General features: G+C 44.7%; 1 protein-coding gene across 8 annotated transcripts in view; it reads left to right on the top strand.

Annotated features, from left to right (window-relative positions):
- The window catches only part of FBXW11 (F-box and WD repeat domain containing 11), a 99,439-nt gene extending 81,403 nt beyond the window's left edge, over positions 1–18,036 (top strand). For 6 of the 8 annotated variants that reach the window (XM_006906512.2, XM_015585207.1, XM_025043087.1 and 3 more), the window contains 7 exons: positions 1,963–2,081; positions 3,664–3,913; positions 6,177–6,295; positions 8,090–8,200; positions 9,071–9,149; positions 9,562–9,746; positions 15,531–18,036. In XM_006906512.2, the coding sequence (XP_006906574.1) occupies positions 1,963–2,081; positions 3,664–3,913; positions 6,177–6,295; positions 8,090–8,200; positions 9,071–9,149; positions 9,562–9,723 (840 nt within the window). In that variant the 3' untranslated portion in view covers positions 9,724–9,746; positions 15,531–18,036. Of the gene's footprint in view, positions 1–1,962; positions 2,082–3,663; positions 3,914–6,176; positions 6,296–8,089; positions 8,201–9,070; positions 9,150–9,561; positions 9,747–10,179; positions 10,563–15,530 lie in introns of those variants that run through there. The other 2 variants (XM_025043085.1, XM_025043086.1) reach the window with 2 other exon arrangements.
- Positions 18,037–19,409: the final 1,373 nt, after the last annotated feature.

Genomic DNA, 19,409 nt, shown 5'->3' with positions numbered 1-19,409 from the left:
AGCGGTTTCTCTCAGAACTTTACCTGGCCGTGCTGCTAGTTCAGTTTGTGGCTCCCTGATCTGGACCCGCTTTGGGGCCACAGGAGAATTAAGAAAACAGGCGAAAAGAATGGCAAACGCCCCCTCATATCTTTCCTTCGGCCACGGCCCACTCGCTTCCTCCCCCACCCTCCCCTCCCACTTCTCAGCGTCCTCAGCCGGTCGCTTCTGTGTTTGGTCCAGGCTTCTAGTTACAGTCAGCTGGGAGGATAGTTTGTAGTGGGTGTTCTCCATCTTGGCCCTGTTTCCCGTGTTGTTTTACTTTGGGTTAGTTAGAGGGCTTTTTGCTGTCATTTTTGTTTTTTGCTTGTTCGTTTCTTATTTTAAAGAAATATACATATAAAATAGTGGAATTTCAGTAATTCAGATAACTTGAGGCAAAAAGCACCCTGAATTATAGGATATAAAGAAACTTTTGCTGGTTTCCTGTGTGTTTGTTTGGCGGTTTCCTGCATGCTTGGCAGTTTCCCAAAAGGTATTCTGTGGATGTGACTCTAAAGGATGTTAATTTGAAGAGTAACCCCTTTCCAATTTAGAAAACACTGCATACTCTATCTCCTTAGAAATTCACAGGATACAGTAACACATAAAGGCTCTGAGAAGGCCTGCAGTCGAGTCACCCAGTATTTCTCAACTTCCAAAACACATTTGACCACAGAACTCTATTTTTTAAAAAAAGTTTATTTTTCGGTTAGAGTTGACATTCAGTATTATTTTATATTAGTTTCAGGTGTACGGCCTAGTGGTAAGACAATTATATAATTCAGAACTGTGTTTTTATATAACTTATTGATTGCCCTAACCTGTGGCTGCAAATATACTCCAGAAAGAGTGACATATGTTACTATTTAATTTTGGCAGTTCCTCTAAGGAGTAGATAAGAATGGTTTAATTAAGGACCTTGTGAAAAGCATAGGCTGGCCATGGGCTTGCATTTCATTTACACTGGATGTGTTTCTAAAGAATTCTCCTAACGGAGGCACACCCATGTTTAAATTAAGCTTACGTTTGATTTATAAGACAGACCGGCGAGCCAAAATGCACTTCAGAGAGATCATCTAGATCTCTAGATCCAGCCATCATTCCAGTGGCTGGAAACCTTTTGTACTAAGCCCTGCATTAGTCCTTGATCACTATTCAGTCTTTCAAAATCACTGTGCTTCTACTAGGTCAGAAATATAAAGGCAAGCCTTGCTATTTTATAGAAAGTTACTTGAATATCTATAGCTCTTAAAATACCTTGGCCATTTGCAGTAAACCTTAGGGACACTGCAAATTATGACACTATTTTACAAGGGAAGAGACAGATCCACAGGATCTATTTTTAACCATCATAAGAAGAGAGAAAAAGAGCACTCGGTAAAAACGCAACTATTATTAACATTTTACTTTGTTTTAATCCATTTTTTTCGTTTTTAAAATGAACATAGTAGTTATGTCATTGTATAGACAACTTTTATTATGATTTTTAAAAAGCAGCTTGAACTATTATGTTTTCTCATTAAAAACTTCATAGCTTACACTGAAATTTTTCAGAACTGTTGAACATTTTCATTTTTAAATTTTTGTAAACAAACAGAATGGGTTATGGGGTATGCATCTTTAAATGCTCTTAATAGATATTGTCACGTTGTTTTCCAGAGGGTGAGCCAACTCTTCATAGAGTTTATTTTAAAATTCCCTTCATGAGGCTGTTAGGTACAATGAGTACAGTCGTTAGAGGGACAAAGTAAACAGAATAGTACATCCCTTCTAGAAGTTACTCAGTATCACCTCTTCCCTTATCATTTCTCACCTGTTTGATCTTTAACTCTCTAATTTACTGTGACAGGTTTGTTTTATTTTACGATTCAGGAAATAAGGTGAGACAAACATTTATCATTTTGTCTAAATCACCATTTGTGGTTAATCTTGTCTCAATAGATTTGGGATAAAACCAGCTTGGAATGTTTGAAAGTGTTAACGGGGCACACTGGCTCTGTCCTTTGTCTCCAGTACGATGAACGTGTCATTGTGACTGGCTCTTCAGACTCGACAGTGAGGTGAGTGATTTGGCGTCATGGGTCCGAACTCGTACCTTCCACGAGGAGATGGAGACTCACACCGTCGCCTGCGGTGAGCACACGCACGCTGCGTGTCATTTCGAATGCTGTATCAGAACCATTTTAGGTGCGGGTGCCTTTGCGCTGAGTGGTAGGAAAGCTAACTTTTGTTTAGGTCCTCTTCCCGTCACCATGTGTGCAGAGGTGGCAACAGGCTTTCCTGCAAAAGCACACTGCCTGGTGTGGGGCTGGCTCCGTCCTCCTGGGAGACGGTGGCCCGGAGCAACGGGAAGGAAGGCAGGTGTCCCAGGAGCATGGAGGGCGGTCACCCACATGTGCTGAAGGGACCAGAAGTGGTAGTTTGCAGAACGTTTTGAGGGACCCAGAGAGAGTGCTAGATGTTTTGTAGAATGTTATCCGATTGAATTCTCACACCAACCTGTCTTAGGAGATAGATATTATCTTTTTTTCTAGGTGTATTAGGAAACCAGGATCAGAGAGGTTAAGTGATTTGCTCAGTCACGTGGTTAATTTTGGACCTCGAATTTGTATCATTCAAGACTGTCCTCGCGTATCGCGTGACCTATCCAGTAATGGAGGCACTGGCTTTCAGACGCCGCTGTGGAGCGGAGTGATGGCCGCGGAGACGGCCGTGGTCCGTAGTGGAAGGGAGTCGGCGGTGCTGGTTGGAAGTTGAAAGAGTAGAAAGGAAACGTTATGGGGAGCCACTCCTAAAGCACTGGGACGCACAGTCTGGGTGGCTTTGCAGCCCAGTGTGGCGAGGACTTGGTCTGGGCCCGGAGACCCAGCAGCAGAGCCTCGTCTGGCCTGCTGGCGCGGGGAAGCACGCGGCAGTCCTCGGCTGAGGCAGGCTGGTAGAGCGGGGTTTCGCGGGCACACCTCAAGGGCTGCGGTAGGCGCCAGCGCCTTCCCCCTGACTCAGTGCCTCCCGGCCACTTCGGCCGTAGACCACGCCTCAGCCTCGGACGCCTGAGTCTGTCCTCTACTCTGCGTGGACTTGTCCTCTGAGGACAGTGGGGTTGCAGAGGACCTATGACGAAACGCTGCCCCAGTCCCGGGGCGGAGCAGTCGGAAGACACTGGCTCTGTCGGGTAAAGAGATGGGTGTGGGGGCTGCCGAGTCCTGACTCACTGTCCACAGGTTCAGAGGCCCAGCCGATCACAAAGAACCTCAGGCTGGCAACTGTCCTCAGCTCCTCAGCCACCAAGTCTCCCTCCCCGTCTTCCCAGACTCGCTGCAAAGCCCACTTACTTGAAGAATCATTATTTTGCCATCAACACAAACCTGCAAACATGATCCCTGCGTTCCTGACTGACGATTAATAAACCTAAATCTGGGCAGATCCAGAATTGGCCTTCTTTTTTGAAACCATCTCAGCAAATAGAGAAATTACATCCAGGGGCTCCTCTTCAGCATGTACTTAGGTGTCAGGTCCCAGTCGCCAAAGACAAGTGAGCTCCTCGGCTCCTACTGCTAAGAATAGGCCCGGGGCACAGGCTCCATCCACGGGCATTTCCCGGTGGTCTCTAAGTAAGCGTTGTGCTTTTCCGTTCTCGTCTAGGGTCTGGGATGTGAACACGGGCGAAGTTCTGAACACGTTGATCCACCACAACGAGGCCGTGCTGCACTTACGCTTCAGCAACGGGCTGATGGTGACTTGTTCCAAGGACCGCTCCATCGCTGTGTGGGACATGGCTTCTGCCACCGATATCACTTTACGCCGCGTCTTGGTCGGCCACCGCGCTGCTGTCAATGTAGTAGACTTCGATGATAAGTACATCGTGTCTGCCTCTGGTGACAGAACCATCAAAGTAAGTCTCTCTGCAGTCATAACGCTGCTTGCTTCTGTCCCTTAGCACGGAAAGAGATTGAGAGGTGGCTTACGCCAGACCTAGTACCTGGCAAGGTCTTTATCTCTTCCATCCCATTCTACATGCTTCTAAAATTAAAGGCAAAGAAAGAGAAAAGGGGCCTGGGACCAGGATCGAGAACGGTCATGTGTTTCATGAAATGACATTATCGATAACCTTTTTAAGGAGAAAACTAACCTGCTGACCGTGTCCTGTGTGCGAGGAGCTTGTACGTTGTCACCTCGCTTCCTCCTGGCACTCCATTGCGGTAAATATTGCCTCCATTTTGCAGATGTGGCTCAGAGCGCAGAGCCGTGCTGGAGACCACACAGCTAGCCAGGGGCAGAGCCGAGATTTGAGTTATTCACCTCATTTCGAGAGCCTGCCATGCCTTAGACCCTGGGCCAGGTGCTGGAGATGGGATGATGAATAACACACGTCCCCAACACGTGGTGGGAGGTTGACGTGTGACAGGCAGTTGTAGTCTCAGGTGATCCGTACGATACGGTCAGTGCAGTTCTGATTCCAAAATCCATGTTAATTTTTAAAATTTTAGCCTTCTTAAATTTTTATAACAGCTTTATTGAGATATAATTCACACACCGTAAGATTCGCCATTGTAAAGCTCACAGTTCAGTTTTTCTTTAGCATATTCACACAGCGTATGTAACCATCAGTCGTTCCAGAATACTTTCACCTCCCTCCAAAAAACCCCATACCCGTTAGTAGTCAACCCTTATTTTCTCCCCAGGTCTGACAGTCATTAATCTACCTCCATCTGTGGACTTGCCTGTGCTAGATGTTTTCTATAAATGGCATCATATGATTTGTGGCCTTTCGTGTCTGGCTTTTTCCACTTGGTTTTCAGGTTCATTCATGTACATCGTAGCATGGATCAGTGCATTCATTCTTTCTAATGACTGAGTAAAAGTACATTAGGTGGATGTGCCACGTCTCACTTATCCATTTATCAGTCAATGGACATTTTGGTTGTTTACACTTTTACTCTATTATGAATAACCACCATAAACATTTGTGTGGGTATATTATATATTTTCAGTTCTCTTGGGATGGTAACTCTGTGTTTAACATTTTGAGGAACTGCCAAACTGTTTTCCAGAGTGGTTACAGCATTTTACAGTCCTACCAGCAAATGTATGAGCATTTGACCATTTGACTTGGACCAAAAAAACCTCCTTTTTATGACCAGCACTAGACAGCATTCTAGTATCTCACCCCACAGGTCTAGGTAGCATTGAACTTCAGACTGGTTGGTCTTAAAGCTGAACAACTGGGGATTGTATGTGGTAATTCGCTCACCACTCAGGCACCCAGTTGTTACAAGCCTAGTACCTGGAAGTCAAGAAGGTTCGGTCCTTATTACATAACAGCTGTTGCATAATATCGGCCTGGGGGATTTCTCCATATCCTTGTCAACACTTGTTAGTGTCTTGCCTTTTTATTATAGCCATCCTAGTGGGCTAATTTTTCTTTCTACTTCCTGATGACTCATGATGACAAGCACCTTATTGGCCATTAGTTCCAGATCTTACATTTAGGTCTTTGATCGATTTCGAATTAAATGCTTATATATAGTGTGAGGTAGGGTTTAACTTGATTCTTTCGCATGTGGACCTCTGGTTTTCCCATTCGACTGCAAATGCAGCTAAGAAAGTAATTCAGGGCCCTTGGTTGCCTTGCATCTTAACTGGCTTATGATGTATCATGTGTCTATGAACATCTAAGTTTTGCAGATAGTTTCACAAAAGAGGGATTACTTATTCCACATTCATAATATTAGGAATGATGTGTCAGAACAAATGGAGCTGTTCAGGATACGATGCTGAAAAAGAGGAGGGTGTGAAAGGTGAGGCTTTTTCACATGTTACGTTGGGTTTGACATGTCTGCTGGCCCAGACTCTTCCCTGTGCGCAGTTGAATGTCTGACCCATCCAGGAGATGTTCTCTTTGTGAAGATCTCAAGCTTCAGAGACTTCTCAACTCCCCTCTGTGTTTCATTCCAGTTTTATCACTCAGCAGCCAAGAAAATTTGATGCTGTCCAATCTGGCCCCCTAGCCTCCCACCTATTTTTTATAATTAAGTATTTTGATCAGTCTTAGAAGGTTTTTTTTTGTTGTCGCGTTGTTTTGTTTTAAGTATATGGCAAGGGTACTTTTCCGCATCTGCATCCATTCTTAAAAATAGTGCTAATTTGCTCTACAGGTCTGGAGCACGAGCACCTGTGAATTTGTCCGCACGCTGAACGGGCACAAGCGAGGCATTGCCTGTCTCCAGTACAGAGACCGGCTGGTCGTTAGTGGGTCGTCAGATAATACCATCAGGTGAGTAGCAGTTGACAGAACAGGCCGACCGATTTTTGCCATAATATTGACTCGTCTCCCAGTCCTAATGCTCAAAAGACTCGGTGTCTTTGGGGAAGCTTCAGATGAGAAAACGTAGATAACGTTTATTAGTCTGTTTGGCTCTGCACACTAAAGCGGGCAAACTGTGCGCCCTGGGTGTTCTTCCTAGATTTCCCCATGTGCACGGTTTTCTTGCCTCAGCTCCGCCCATGGTCACTTAATACCGGATCACCCCAGAACAGGGCACGCTCCAGCCTTCCAGCCCAGCCCTGCTTTCTCCGCCTGTGAGCGCCTGCCCCTCTCCCCAACACATGGGGCGGGGCGGCTCTGTCTGTCTCCCAAGACTCCTCTTTGGTCATTTATTTTAGTTCCTTTTTTTCTTCCCAACACTCACTGTCCTTCCTGTCTCATAAATAGGACTATCCTTAAACACTTTATATCTCATTAAGAACTTGCCGTAAATGTCTAATTATCTCAAGTTATTTTTCTACTGTTCCAATATGTGCTAGTAGTGTTTTTGTAACCAAATTGTCTACTGTTTGGGCAAAATAAAGATTGAGTTCGATTCTTTCGGAAAAGGAGGAAGGGAGGGGAGGAGGAAGGAAGGAACGCAGCTATAACTGCTATAAGTTTTATCTTTTTTTAAGATATAAAAGTTTAGTACTTGAATCTTGGTTCTGTTGTATTCACCATGTTTTGTAATACTTACTACTTCAGCAGTAAACAGCCCTTCACCTCCTCATTGCGATCGCTGAGGTTTTAGGAAATAATGTGTACTGCCCTACAGAGCTGCTCTGGAGTCAGTGGCAGTGCTGGATGGCATTCACAGTGGGTTAGAGAAGCCATCGTCGCTGACACTGAAGAGCAGACTGGCCGAGAGTGGCTGTGGTACACCATCCATTAGGTGTATGTGGTAGGAGTTACTGGTGCAGAGGCTAAGGAAAAGTCATTACAGAGTTAGTTTGCTGTTTTCTGCATGTTAGTTTGCTATGATGTCTTTTTGCAAATAATTTAGAAAAATCAATAATGGGAAAAAAATCTTTATTTCCAGAATTGTTACATAAATTATAGAGAAAAGGCCTGGATGTAGTCAGTGGGTTTATATTTCCAAGACACTGCATATAATGAGTCTCCCACTCCGACCTTGCAGACTGGACAACCGCAGTGTGCAGTGTATATCTAGGAAGGAGGGCGTCCCTAAGCCTCATCAGGAGAGGGAGACTCCTGTGCTGGTTCTGACATCAGGGGGCCTCGTGGCCTCCTGATGTCAGAACCAGCAAGAAGTGCCTGGGGCGGAAGCCTAGCCTCTGGCTATATATATGTCCCTCCCACTCCCTCGCCCCAACCCCAACACCCATGCTTTCCTCCTTTACTGCCTGCAGTTTCTGTCCCCCGCCCCCCAAAGAAGTCCTTCCTAGATAATTTGGCTACATGGTTTCATCAACTCAGACATCAAGACTGTCTAGGAACAAAATATAATCGAAGTTTCCCATTTGTTGACCTGTTTAAATAGGAATACACGCACACGATTTTGAAAAGTTCAAACTGTATGAAAGAAAATACAATGAAAAGGCTTCCTCCTAAGTTAGTGCTTAGAAACACAAACGGCATAAATGTACACATGTTTCTTTGTATGTGCATAGTGTCGTCTGGGAGTGAGCTAGAAATAGAGAATTCCAGAATAATGAGAAACACGTAAGGGACAGATGTAAAGAACTCGAGGCTGGGGTGATCCGATGTGAGGAGCTGTCACTCAGATCCGTTTCGTTCCAGGCTGTGGGATATCGAATGTGGCGCCTGTTTAAGAGTCCTAGAGGGACATGAAGAGTTGGTCCGATGCATCCGGTTTGACAACAAGAGGATTGTCAGCGGGGCCTATGACGGGTGTGTATCCCACGTGTTCAGACGCACTGCCGTAACCGTGTCAAGGGAGGGACTAGAAAGTGCTGCGTGTTGAGCAGCCGTGTGTGCCAGGCGCTTCTCATGCGATGGTGGAGGGCAGGTGTTGTTGTACCACTTGATCAGGTGAGGCCACACAGGCCAGAAATGAGCTGTCTTGTCCCAAATCCCGTAGCAGAGCCTCTGGGTTCCTAAACTTAAGCTTTTAACCGTTATCGTAAACGTTGAGAGTAGCTTAGGTTGTGTTTGCCTTAGTTTAGCTCTTAAACCAGGGCCGAACTCATTGTGTGAATTCAGTGATAAATTTTTTTCACGCTTTTGGTGAATTAAACGAGTCATTTTTTAAAAGCCTCACAACTTTTTAAATGAGCAAACAGCAACGAAAAACCTTTCAAGATGACCTCCTACATGTACTTCACAAATGGGTCAGTTGGCCTGTTTGCACCCCTATTGTTAACTTTCAGCATTTGCTTAGTTTGGAGAAAGGCATCCTTGGAATGTCACAGAGCCCTAGCTTCTGTCAGCGGCACCTAGTCAGCTCTGGGGAGCCCGCGATGAATGAATTTGGTGACATAGATTATCAAGTCAGGAACTGAATTCAGATAACCTGAAGTTGTTTTCTCGTCTCCCCTAAAATAGTACATCTTCACAATTTCAGCAATTCTGAGAATGTTTAAGTCCTTATTTTTCCAAAATCGAGTGTAATTGGTTTAAATAACTTGTAAAAACGCAAGCCTGTTCCCCGTGAACTTTTATCATAGGCAGTTCAGACGCACTCCTTTGTGGCAGGGAAGGGCTTGACGATATTTAAAATGTGAGCTTTTCCACTCATCGCAATCTCATTTTCCTTCCTAGGAAAATTAAAGTTTGGGACTTGCAAGCTGCTCTCGACCCTCGCGCCCCAGCCAGCACACTGTGTTTGCGCACGTTGGTGGTATGTGACCTGTTGAAACAGGAAGTGGTTCCCCGCACTGGCGGGTGGCCACCTGCAGATGCGCCTGTCTAGGCGTAGTGATAGAAGGCTGTCAGAGAAGCGCACTGCCTTGTCCCTTTGGTTTAGCCAGAGTAGAGAACTTCTTGCGTTTACTTGGCAGCGAGCCCTTTCCTGAGGCCTGTCCCACAGCCGACGGCGAGGGCAGGCCTCCCTTACAGGTGGGCACAGGGGTTTCCTTCCAGTGGGTTTGGGAGGTTTCTTCCTGTGCGGAGGGTGAAGCGCAGTGGACTTTGCAGAGTCGCAGAGGAATCCGGGATCGGCGGCTGTGTTTCCAGCCTGGGCCAGACCCCTGGTGGGGAGGCAAAGCGGCTGTGGCGGTCCAGGTTCCTCATCAGGCCATTCTGTTTCACAGGAACATTCTGGACGTGTGTTCCGGCTACAGTTTGATGAATTTCAGATCATCAGCAGCTCTCACGATGACACTATTTTGATTTGGGATTTCTTAAATGTGCCTCCCAGCGCCCAGAACGAGACCCGCTCTCCCTCCAGGACATACACTTACATCTCCAGATAACAGTCTGCACTTTCCCCGTTCTGGTGAGTACTTCCCTTGCTTCTGATTCCGCTGATGGAGTTCACCTTTTCTTTGGGGACGGTTTGTGATTCGGGTTTCTTTCTCAGTGCTGGGAACCGAGATGGTTAGTTTTTATTAGATACCTCAACTTGACAGAGTTCTGGTATAAGTCTGTATGTATTGTCACGGTCTCGTCAAAACGAGAGCTAAATTGGAATCCTGCGTATTGTGGGGTTTTGTACTGGCAGACAACTCGTTTCCTGTTTTTGAAAACTTTTCCTAAATGGTTTCCCTGTCATACCAACGTAGCATCAGTAAAGTCCCTCAGATTCTGTTCTGGGTTCAAGAATCTCCTTGTTCTCTTTTTCCTGCTCTTCGGTTCTTTTTTTTTTTTAATCATCATCAAACAAACATTCAAAATTACCTTCTCCCCCATCACAATTCACCTACCACCAGCGTTTTTTAGAAGAGGACTCGAAGAAGGGTGTTTGTTGAGAGAGCTCCTAAAACCTGTTCCTGGTTCATTGGACTCAGCAGGTGCTCTGGACTGCTCCGACTGCAAGGCAGCTTAGAGCTGTTAGAACCACCAGTGATGGCCGTGTTTTGATAACTAATGGGGTCCAGCCCTGTGGATGAGAAGCCTTAGCTTCCTGTGTCCTAGGAACTGACGACGCTGATGATCTGAAAGCGGTATTCCGAACTCTGAGAATTTTGCAAGGGGCCCAGTGAATTCTGTGCACATTTAACTTTGTAGATTGAATATTTTTGCACCTAGTTGTTCTACTACATATGTACATGTGGAAAGACTGGCTAATAAAACCCATTTTTATTTAAAAGTATTACTCAATGCTTAGTGGCTTTTTAGCATTATATTTTTTCCTGTACACTGAATATTAGAAATGTAAGGACAGTTGGTGTTCAGAATTGTGAGCTTTTTTGTTTGTTTGTTTTTAATGAAAAGATAGGGAGCCACTGCCTGATTTTTCGCTTACCACAGCAAGCTAGGAAGTTTTACAGTTTTAAATATTTGAAAAAATTAAAAGAATAATATTTCATGACATGTGGAAATTACATGAAATTTAAAGTCCAGCGTCCGTCAAAAAAGTTTTATTGAAACACAGCCACCCTCATTTGTTTAAGTATTGTCTGTGGCCGTTTTCATGCTTCGGGAGCAGAGCTGAGTAGTTGCAGTGGAGACTGTATGGCCTGCAACATCTAAAATGTTTACTTTCTGGCCCTTTCAAGAAAAAATTTGCTGACCTCTGGCTTGCCCTTATTCCATCTATTAGTAATAAACCAAGGGTCTGCATCAGGTATGGCAGTTTTTTCTTCACGTCACTCAGTTTTATTAGCAGTGACTGGCTAGTGTCTGCTTTTGAAAGGATTCTGGGATCCTTTGTGGACCCAAAAGACCAGAGCACCATGAAGAGCTGGCTCTGTCTGCCTGGGTATAGGAGGCGAGCCACGGCAGCGACCTGCAAGCCACATTTATAGATGCTGTTCTCTGATCTTAGGTGTGTTCATACTGCCTCTTAGGTAATGACCATCTTCCTTGCTGCTTTCTCTCTGGATATATTCTTCACAACTCAGTTGAAAAATCCATGTGACAGAATTTTTACATTTATTGAATAGAATCTTAAAATAGACATTATAAGGAATTATAGAAGAAGAAGGCAAGGATCTCTTGAATGATCGCCCCTCCCTGCCTCAGCCTCCTTTCCCCAAAAGCCTAAGGGAAATACAGGGAAGGAGGAATGGACCCAAATGGAAACTGGTTTCCCTCCTAGTCTGTCTTTTTCCTCTTCAGCCAACCCTCCCTCTTGCCCCCAGCTCGGGTCATCTTAGCACTTTCTCTGTCTGCCTCACTGGCCACTGCTGTCTGCAGGGTCAAGATCCAGCCTCTTGAACGAGCTGATAGGAGTTTCAACATCTAGCTCTCACCTTCCTCCTCACCGCCACCACTACCCCACCCCACCACTACCCCACCCCACCATCCCGTCATTCCCTCTTGAAAGTCCAGTGCTCTAACCAGATGGAATTCTGTTGAATTGCTTTAATTAACATTTTAGTGGTGCAGACTCCACACCTCCCCTTGCTTGTGCCCCACACACACACACATACACACACACACACACTCTCTCTCTCTCTCTCTCTGCCACCCCTTTCCTCTGAGTTACTTTACTGTTTGGTGTCGAAATGGTTTGCATGCCTGTCTGACAAGGCTGTGGAGCCCATCGTAGCGTGCCTCGTGTATCGTGAGTGCTCACTGGTGTTCATTGGGCAGGTGGCACTCAGGGCAAATGTGACGTATTTGTGCTCTTTTTTCTAGGCCATAAAGAATGCCCATAAATAAATAAGTGTGTGAAACCGGAGTGTATTCATGCAGTCACTTTAAATCAATTTTATTAAGATACAGTTTGTGTAAAATAGATCCTACTCATTTAAAGTGTGCCGATGGATGAGTTTTTACAAACGTGTGCGCTCCTGCGGCTACCAAGATAAGATACATAACTGTCACCCCAAAAGTCCCCTCGTGCCACCATTGCCGTCAGAGCCCGGCGTGGCGCCGCAGCTTCAGCAAACACCGACCTGCTTTCTGTCCCTAGATTAGTTTACCTTTTCTAGAGCCGCACTCACCACTGTAGTAGTCACCAGCCATGTGTGGCCGTTGAGCTCTTGAAAGGTGGTTAAGAATGGAATTTTTACTTATGTTTAATTGAATTTAATTGGATTTTTAATCATATATAGTTATCCTTTATTTAAACAAATTCAGATAGTTACACGTAGCTAGTAACTACCGGTTTTGGACCGGTGCAATTTGGAAGTGTATGTTTTCAGCTTTAACATCTAGGCCTGTGATCCACGTAGAGCTCGTTTTTGTGGATGGCGTGAGGTAGGGACGTCGTCGCTCTTGTTGTCGTACAGTCAGCTAGTTCTAGCACCGTTCGACTAAAAGACTTTCCTTCCCATTGAATTGCTTTAGTGCCTTTGTCAGAAGCTCAGTCGACCCCTGGCTCGTAGGTCCGTTTCTGGACCCTGTCCTGTTCCGTACCAGTGCCATGTCGTCTCATAAATCTTGCAGCTTTTAAAAAATGGTTTTGACCGTTCTAGGCCCTTTCGGTTTTCACATTGAATTTTGAATGAGATCGTCTAGTTCTGTGACGATGACTGCTTGGTTCATGATTAGAACCGCGTTGACTCTAAAGGTCATTTGGGGGAGAATTTTCCTCTTGAAGTTCGTTGAGTCTTCCCAGCCATGAACATGGCTCCGCTCTATTATTTAGGTCTTCTTCAGTTTCTGTGAAGCAGCGTTTTGCGGTTTTTAGTGTAGGCGTCTTGCACATCTTTGGTTAAATGTATTCCGTTCTTAGCTCTTCGTTTTCTAAGCCATACGTTGCCCTCTGTGCGTTGTGCTAGCTGCGGCAGGCCTCTGCTCTCAGCTTTTCACATGAGAGAAGCACGTAAAATGCCGACGTAGACCACGCCACTGGGCGGCGCTATGGGGCGGAGAGGCTCGGGGGAGGAGGGGTATCAGAACGACTTCTCTGGCGTCTTCGATATGTGTTTAAAGAGGCGCAGGGTACAATTCAAGACATCCACAGTATGTTTGTCCACCTCCTGGTGTACTGAATAGACGCACTGCAGAAATGTTCACCAATTGGACAACTTTGATATACTACTTCAAAGTGCCCTGAAACAAGATTCCTTTGGTTGAGGGATGAAGTCATGACACCAGTGCCGGTTCATTGGCTTTGGTGGAAGGGAAGCTGGTGTCACCTAAGAACAAACGCCTCGTTGTGACCCACCGTTATAAATGAGTGGAAAGACCTTATCTGCTTTTTAAGCAGCACGAGTAATGAAACCTCAAATGCGTTTGTCTCTTCAAAGTGCATTACTTTTGACAAGCTTGGCAGTCAACTTTATAGATTTTATTGCTCTTTTCCAAATTCTTTTCATTTATTTTAACATAAAAAAATTATTGCCATGTGATACTGTAAGATTTATGCATAATAAGAAACACTACCCTAATGATGATTTAATCTTGCAGTAAAATATTCACTCCTAAAATAATTAGGTGAGGGTACTTCTGTGTACAGGAAACCTAGCAATAGATATATTTGCCGAGTCATTTTTTAAAAAATTACTAACTCGTTAAGAGCTACATATACAGTAGATCTCATTTTTATTTTTAGTAACGAGATAATATGAGATCATTGTTAGGAAATCAGGGGGAAAAAGATAAGCCAAAAGAAGAAAATAAACTCCTCTTCATGGTTCACCATTGTTAACTGCTTTGCAGATACCCTTTTAAGCATTTAAAAATATGGTCGATAATTACACGTTTTAAAATGCCTTTTTTTCCTCTTTGTTGTGAAGTTGTTGCATGTTAATAATGTCAGTGTTTGCCTAAATTGCTGTCCTTAAGGACAAAATAATATTTGATTGTTTGACTGTGTCCTGTTGTTACATATTTATGTCTCCCCCCAGCTTTTAGCTATTAGATAACACATGACAAATTTTTTTTTTTTTTGTGGACATCATGGGAAGCTTTTGTTTTTTTTTTTTTTTTAAGCTTAATCTTTGCCCAACCCTTTATACCTTTGGCTAGAATTCTAGAAATGTCTGGAGTGTCTGGGTTAAAAGGCATGACATTTAAGGACTTCTGATAAATAGACTCATATTGCCCTCTAGAAGCGTTAAATCAGCTTACATCCCCCACCAGCAGCATTTGAGAGGATCTGCTGCTTATCTCTGGGTGTTTGTGCTTTAAAAATCATTCAGGTGCTCTTAAATATACATGGGAAAACAGTGGCGAATGAAATTGAATCTTTCTTGAATTCATTGAGAGGGCTTATTTGGAACCTTGATCTTTATGAAAATAATTGATAATCTTTTAGGAAAGTTACCTTTTAAAAAGCACACAGGCTTTAAAAAAAATCCCTCCCTCCCTCCGTCTCCCCCTATCCCCGACCTACAGGTGACTTTTAGATCTGCGAGGCCAGTGATGTAGTGCAAGTGGTCGGAAAGGGTTGTGACGCATGCGTGATCGTGAAGTCATTTTAATGGAATTTGACTTCGTTATGATGAGGTTTAGAGTAGAAAATGTCAGCGCACATTGCACACGGTAACGATAAGTCTTGTGCCTGAATGTTCTGCTCACTTACGCGGTCACGCGTGTGTCATGTTTACGCACGTGGGCGAATGTAGAGGTTATGATTGAAATGTGTACCTGACTCAGTCACGGTCCAAAAAATATGGACCATTCAGTCGTCTTTTTTTCTACATCGTGTTGTCCTTTTATTGATCATTTATTTCAAAAAGAAGTAATTTCTGATGACTAGCATTCTATTTAGCACGGACATTTTATTTACTAGCTTTTCATATTTTCATTTCACAATGATGAGTGATCTCAGGAGAATATGAGACGGACCATCATAGGTTCTGGGTGTCATGAATTTTGCTGACTCTAAAACCTGACGTTAAGCATGTTTTGTCGCGTGCTTAGTTTTGGGCGGCAGCCCCGAACGACGAGACGGTAGGTTGGTTGTGGGGTCGGGCACTGCTTTCACCCCGCTCCCCGTCTCAGTGACTGGTGCTTTGAACCGAGCCTTCGTTGTCTTGTTTGTGATGCGGGTCTAATAGCTTGTACCTCGTAAGGTTGTTGTGAAGTGTAAATAAAATGATGCCTGGTATGCACTGCACTCAAAACAACTCGAAGCTTCTGGTTTTGATGCTGTGGTGCGTATCTTCATGTCTAACCGGAATTTCCATCCGTGCTCCCTTTGGTTTTGTTTGTTTTTCCCCAGGGGTTTCCTAGTCTTGAACTACTGGCTACATGGCTACCCAATGCCTAAGGGAGTTCTTCACGGCTGAGTTATGAAGCTGGAATTGGTTCTAGACGCTGGGTAGATGCGAAGCAGCCTAACTCTTCAAGTACTGACCTTTCTCACTTCCGATTCCAGCCTCCACTTGGAGAAGGATACCTTAGCTTCACCGACTTCAAGTAGGACAGAAGCCCATTTTCTCCCCCCATCAGTGAAAAAAATCTAACGCTTCAAGTGTAAATTGTCCATGTAAAAGGAACGGACGGTCTGCCGGAAGTAAATCGACAGTCAAGAGAAGACTTGGCCTCTAATTTATATCGCTTTGCACTTTGGTCTGATGTTAAGAAGCAGCATTCTTCGGTGAGACTTGGGGTGCCAAACACCTACCCAGAACGTCCAGGGCTTTCCTTTGGGAAGTTAGCATTCTCCTTTTGACTGTCCACGTCTTTCTGAATTCTGACTTGTATTAAGAACATGTTGGACAATGGAAAAATTTCTCTGGATGGTTTTAGTAATATTTTTTGGATTACACTTCCCTTCTGTATCATTTCTTTTAATTTAAAGAACTGTAAGCAAGGCTATATTATCTCCTAACAGATAATATAGCTTTTTTATTAACTGTTCTCTGTACCCCACCCATCTCCTGATATTCGGTAGAGTAACACCTTTACACACGTGCTTGCCTCCTAATTTAAAATACTGTATCCGCATGTAGATATAATGTACATAACAGTTTAACCTCAAGGTTGCTGGAGTCGGGGCCCCGGGCCTGAGACACTAATGCAGAGCGCGTTCGCACTCGGCCGTGGGCTGGGCTCAAGAATCAACGCCAGGGTTGCTGTGGATTACCTAGAACCCTTCCTACAGTATTCATACGGTGTTTTTATTTTGTCATTGTCCTCGTGTGTGCGTGGTGAGTGTTTTTAACGGGAATCTTGTTTTAAAATGTAATCTCTAAAGCTTAACACAGAATGTTTGCTTGGTTGTGCAGTACATACGATGGAAAGGTACCTTAACATTTTTTCGTTCTTTTCCTCGTTAAGTGCTCCTGAGTACTAGTGGTCACTTCCCGTAGTATTCATTCGACGTCACTGGCAAAGTCATTCTGTGCGTTAGTAACCTGGGGACGGAGAACAGCAAGGCCCTGTCGACAGGTTTCCTGGCTCTAGCAGTCACGCGTCCTGACCTTGTCGGGGGGCCGGCCGGCCCTGCTTGCGTGCCGGAGCCCACGTGCCGGGTCAGGCTGGTTCAAGGGCCCGTGTCGAGTGGAAGGACGCAAAGCCTCAAGCTCACGAATCTCGTCCCCGTCATCTGGTGTCATCCGGTGTCACCTGCTGCGGTGGCCCCGGCAGCTTCTCCGAGCTCCCGTGTGCTGGGCAGCCCGAGTGTGTGACGGGCACCGCCGTGCTGACGGTGCATGGGAAGGACCTTGGCCTCCGGTGGGCGCTCCTTTCCCCCGTTCAGTATTAGGTTTCGATTTGCCCCTCGCCATTGTTTCCAAAGATCAAGGAATGTCGATACCATTTTAAAGGACCAATGAGAACCTCCTGTCAATCGAGAGCACCTCTTCCCGGGGAGGTGCTCTGTACTACTCAAGGGAGGGTCCCCAGGCTCTGTTCGTCCTTCGCATTGAGAACGGTGTGGGGATCAATGTGCGTGTGTGTGTGTGATTTGTTTATTGGGTTGGCTTTCCTTTTCCTTTTTTTTTTTTTAATACATCCCTCCTTACATGTCACTAAATTAATTTCTATTTTTGAGAAGTTGAGTCTCAAAAGTGTAAAAAAGAAATAGGCTCCATTCACAAGGTGGGTGCTGTGAGCTGGACGGCGGCTGTGGGAGCGAGGTGGCTGTCCCCGCCCTTCCCCCTTCCCCCGCAGCTGCACTAGCAGCCGGGTCAGGAGAGCCCCGGGGGTGGGGGGAGGGAGAGGCAGTTCTTCTGAATGAATGGACTTTTCGTTGTTGTTTTTGCATGTTTAATATAAAAGTTCTTGTTCCTTGGGAGATCATGGCCTTTGAATATGCACACAACCCTTGAATTGTGCCTACTAAATTATAGCAGGGGACTGGCACCCAAGGAATTCTGACTTTCTGGGATGATCGTAGTAATTCCCAGCCGTACTCTGGACTTTATTTTGCTAACCATAATTGAGCAACTGTAAATTACTGCTATATTAATGTTTTAAAGCACTGGGATAGTCTAATTCTAACTTGTAATTAATTATGTTTGCCAATTATCTGTTTGAAATAAATTTGTGTCTGAACAGCTATTGAAGCTGTTAAATTGTACAGATATTATTCATGACAGCTTTGTACTGTGGAATGTGCTTAATAAAAAACAAAAAGTTGACCTTTGTCCAATAAATTGCTAAGTAATGTCAGTAAATCAAGTATGAGTATTAATGCAATACATCTAATCTGGCTTCATGCAATTGTTACTTCAGCTACTAATTCAAAGCCAATACTCTAATAAAGTGTTGCAATACTCTAATGTTCTGTTCAGAAATTTTTCAAACAAAAAATATCATGTGCTGTTTGTAATTCAGTGACATACAATTAAAGTTTATAGATTTGAAAAATCATCTGCTCTGTAAAGTGACGTGGAAAGCTTCCGGCCTGTGAGAGCTGTGTGCGATCACACCGTCCGTGCCTTGGGGTCTTGTGCTGAAAGCTGACTTGAACTTCAGGAGCTGGGGCCAGTTCAGAAGTCCTCCCAGCAAGGCCGCTTCCCTCGAGTACTGCACTGCATCACGAGTTACCGTAAAATGAGGAAATGGCCCTTGACGTGCCCCCAGTGGCTCCCGCGTGAGCGGGTCTGTGGTCCTTGGAGAAGGGGGGTGGAGGCGTGGGCACGCACTGGTAGCCACACCCCCTCGCACTTCGGACGTGAAATTGTGCAGTTTTGCACATGGGCCGGTTCACACATCACCAGTTAAGTACTAAAGCAGAAAGAATACAGTCAGTGTCTGCAGGATTCTGCTCAGGAGTCCTGAGCACTAGCAAGAGTTCTCTGGATAGCTAGATTTTCCCTTGTTAGTCAACGAATTAGCAATGTGGAATTTGAGGATGAAATTAAGAGTATTCCTATACCGTATTGCCCCCACCCATTTTTTTCCTGTTAAAAATGTTTTAGAAATACATAATATGCATATGGTTAAGAAAACTAGTTTACAAACCGTAAAACGATGAGTGAAAAATGATTCTCCCTTTGGCCCCTGAGCCTCAGTCTCCCCGTTCATTGCTGACCAGTTCTTTGGCATATTCTACTGAATGGATAATTCTCTGTGTAGAAGAGTCTGTGTATGTCTATGTGTGTGTATAGATACACAGCTAAATGAATTGTGGTGCATCCGCATGGCACGTGCACACACACGGCCACCCCACTGCCTTTTAACCTCAGCAGTAACATGCTGGTCGTGCTGTACTGCACCTTTTAATGATCCATTAAATATTCAGGTGATCATTCCGTGTCAGTCGATGTAATTCGGCACCTCATTCTTGCTCATGGCTGCATAGTATTTGGTTATAAGTATGTGCCATAATTTATTTAGCTCGTTCCTTGAGGGTGGATTTTTAGGTGGTTGCCTTTTTTCCCCTATTTTTTTCCACAGGTCTTTCTATCCCTGCCTGCGCTTGGCACGATGAACTGTTGGTGTTTGGGGCGAATCCTCAGCAACAGCAGAATTTACCACTGCTCTAATGTGGGAAGAATCCCAGGTGCTGGGCTGCATCTTCATCCCTGCGCAGTCTCTCCTGCCCCCACACAGTTAGTGTTCAGTAAATACTAGCTTTTTCCTCCCTTGACAGGTGAAGGGAGGAAATTCACTGCAAGGAATTCACAGCGACGAATTCATTACTATATTA

This window comes from Pteropus alecto, unplaced genomic scaffold (genome assembly GCF_000325575.1).
Source record: "Pteropus alecto unplaced genomic scaffold, ASM32557v1 scaffold40, whole genome shotgun sequence".
In the NCBI taxonomy this organism is placed as follows: domain Eukaryota; kingdom Metazoa; phylum Chordata; class Mammalia; order Chiroptera; family Pteropodidae; genus Pteropus; species Pteropus alecto.
The sequence above is the reverse complement of the archived record's forward strand: the minus strand, read 5'-3'. Positions and strand labels throughout refer to the sequence as shown.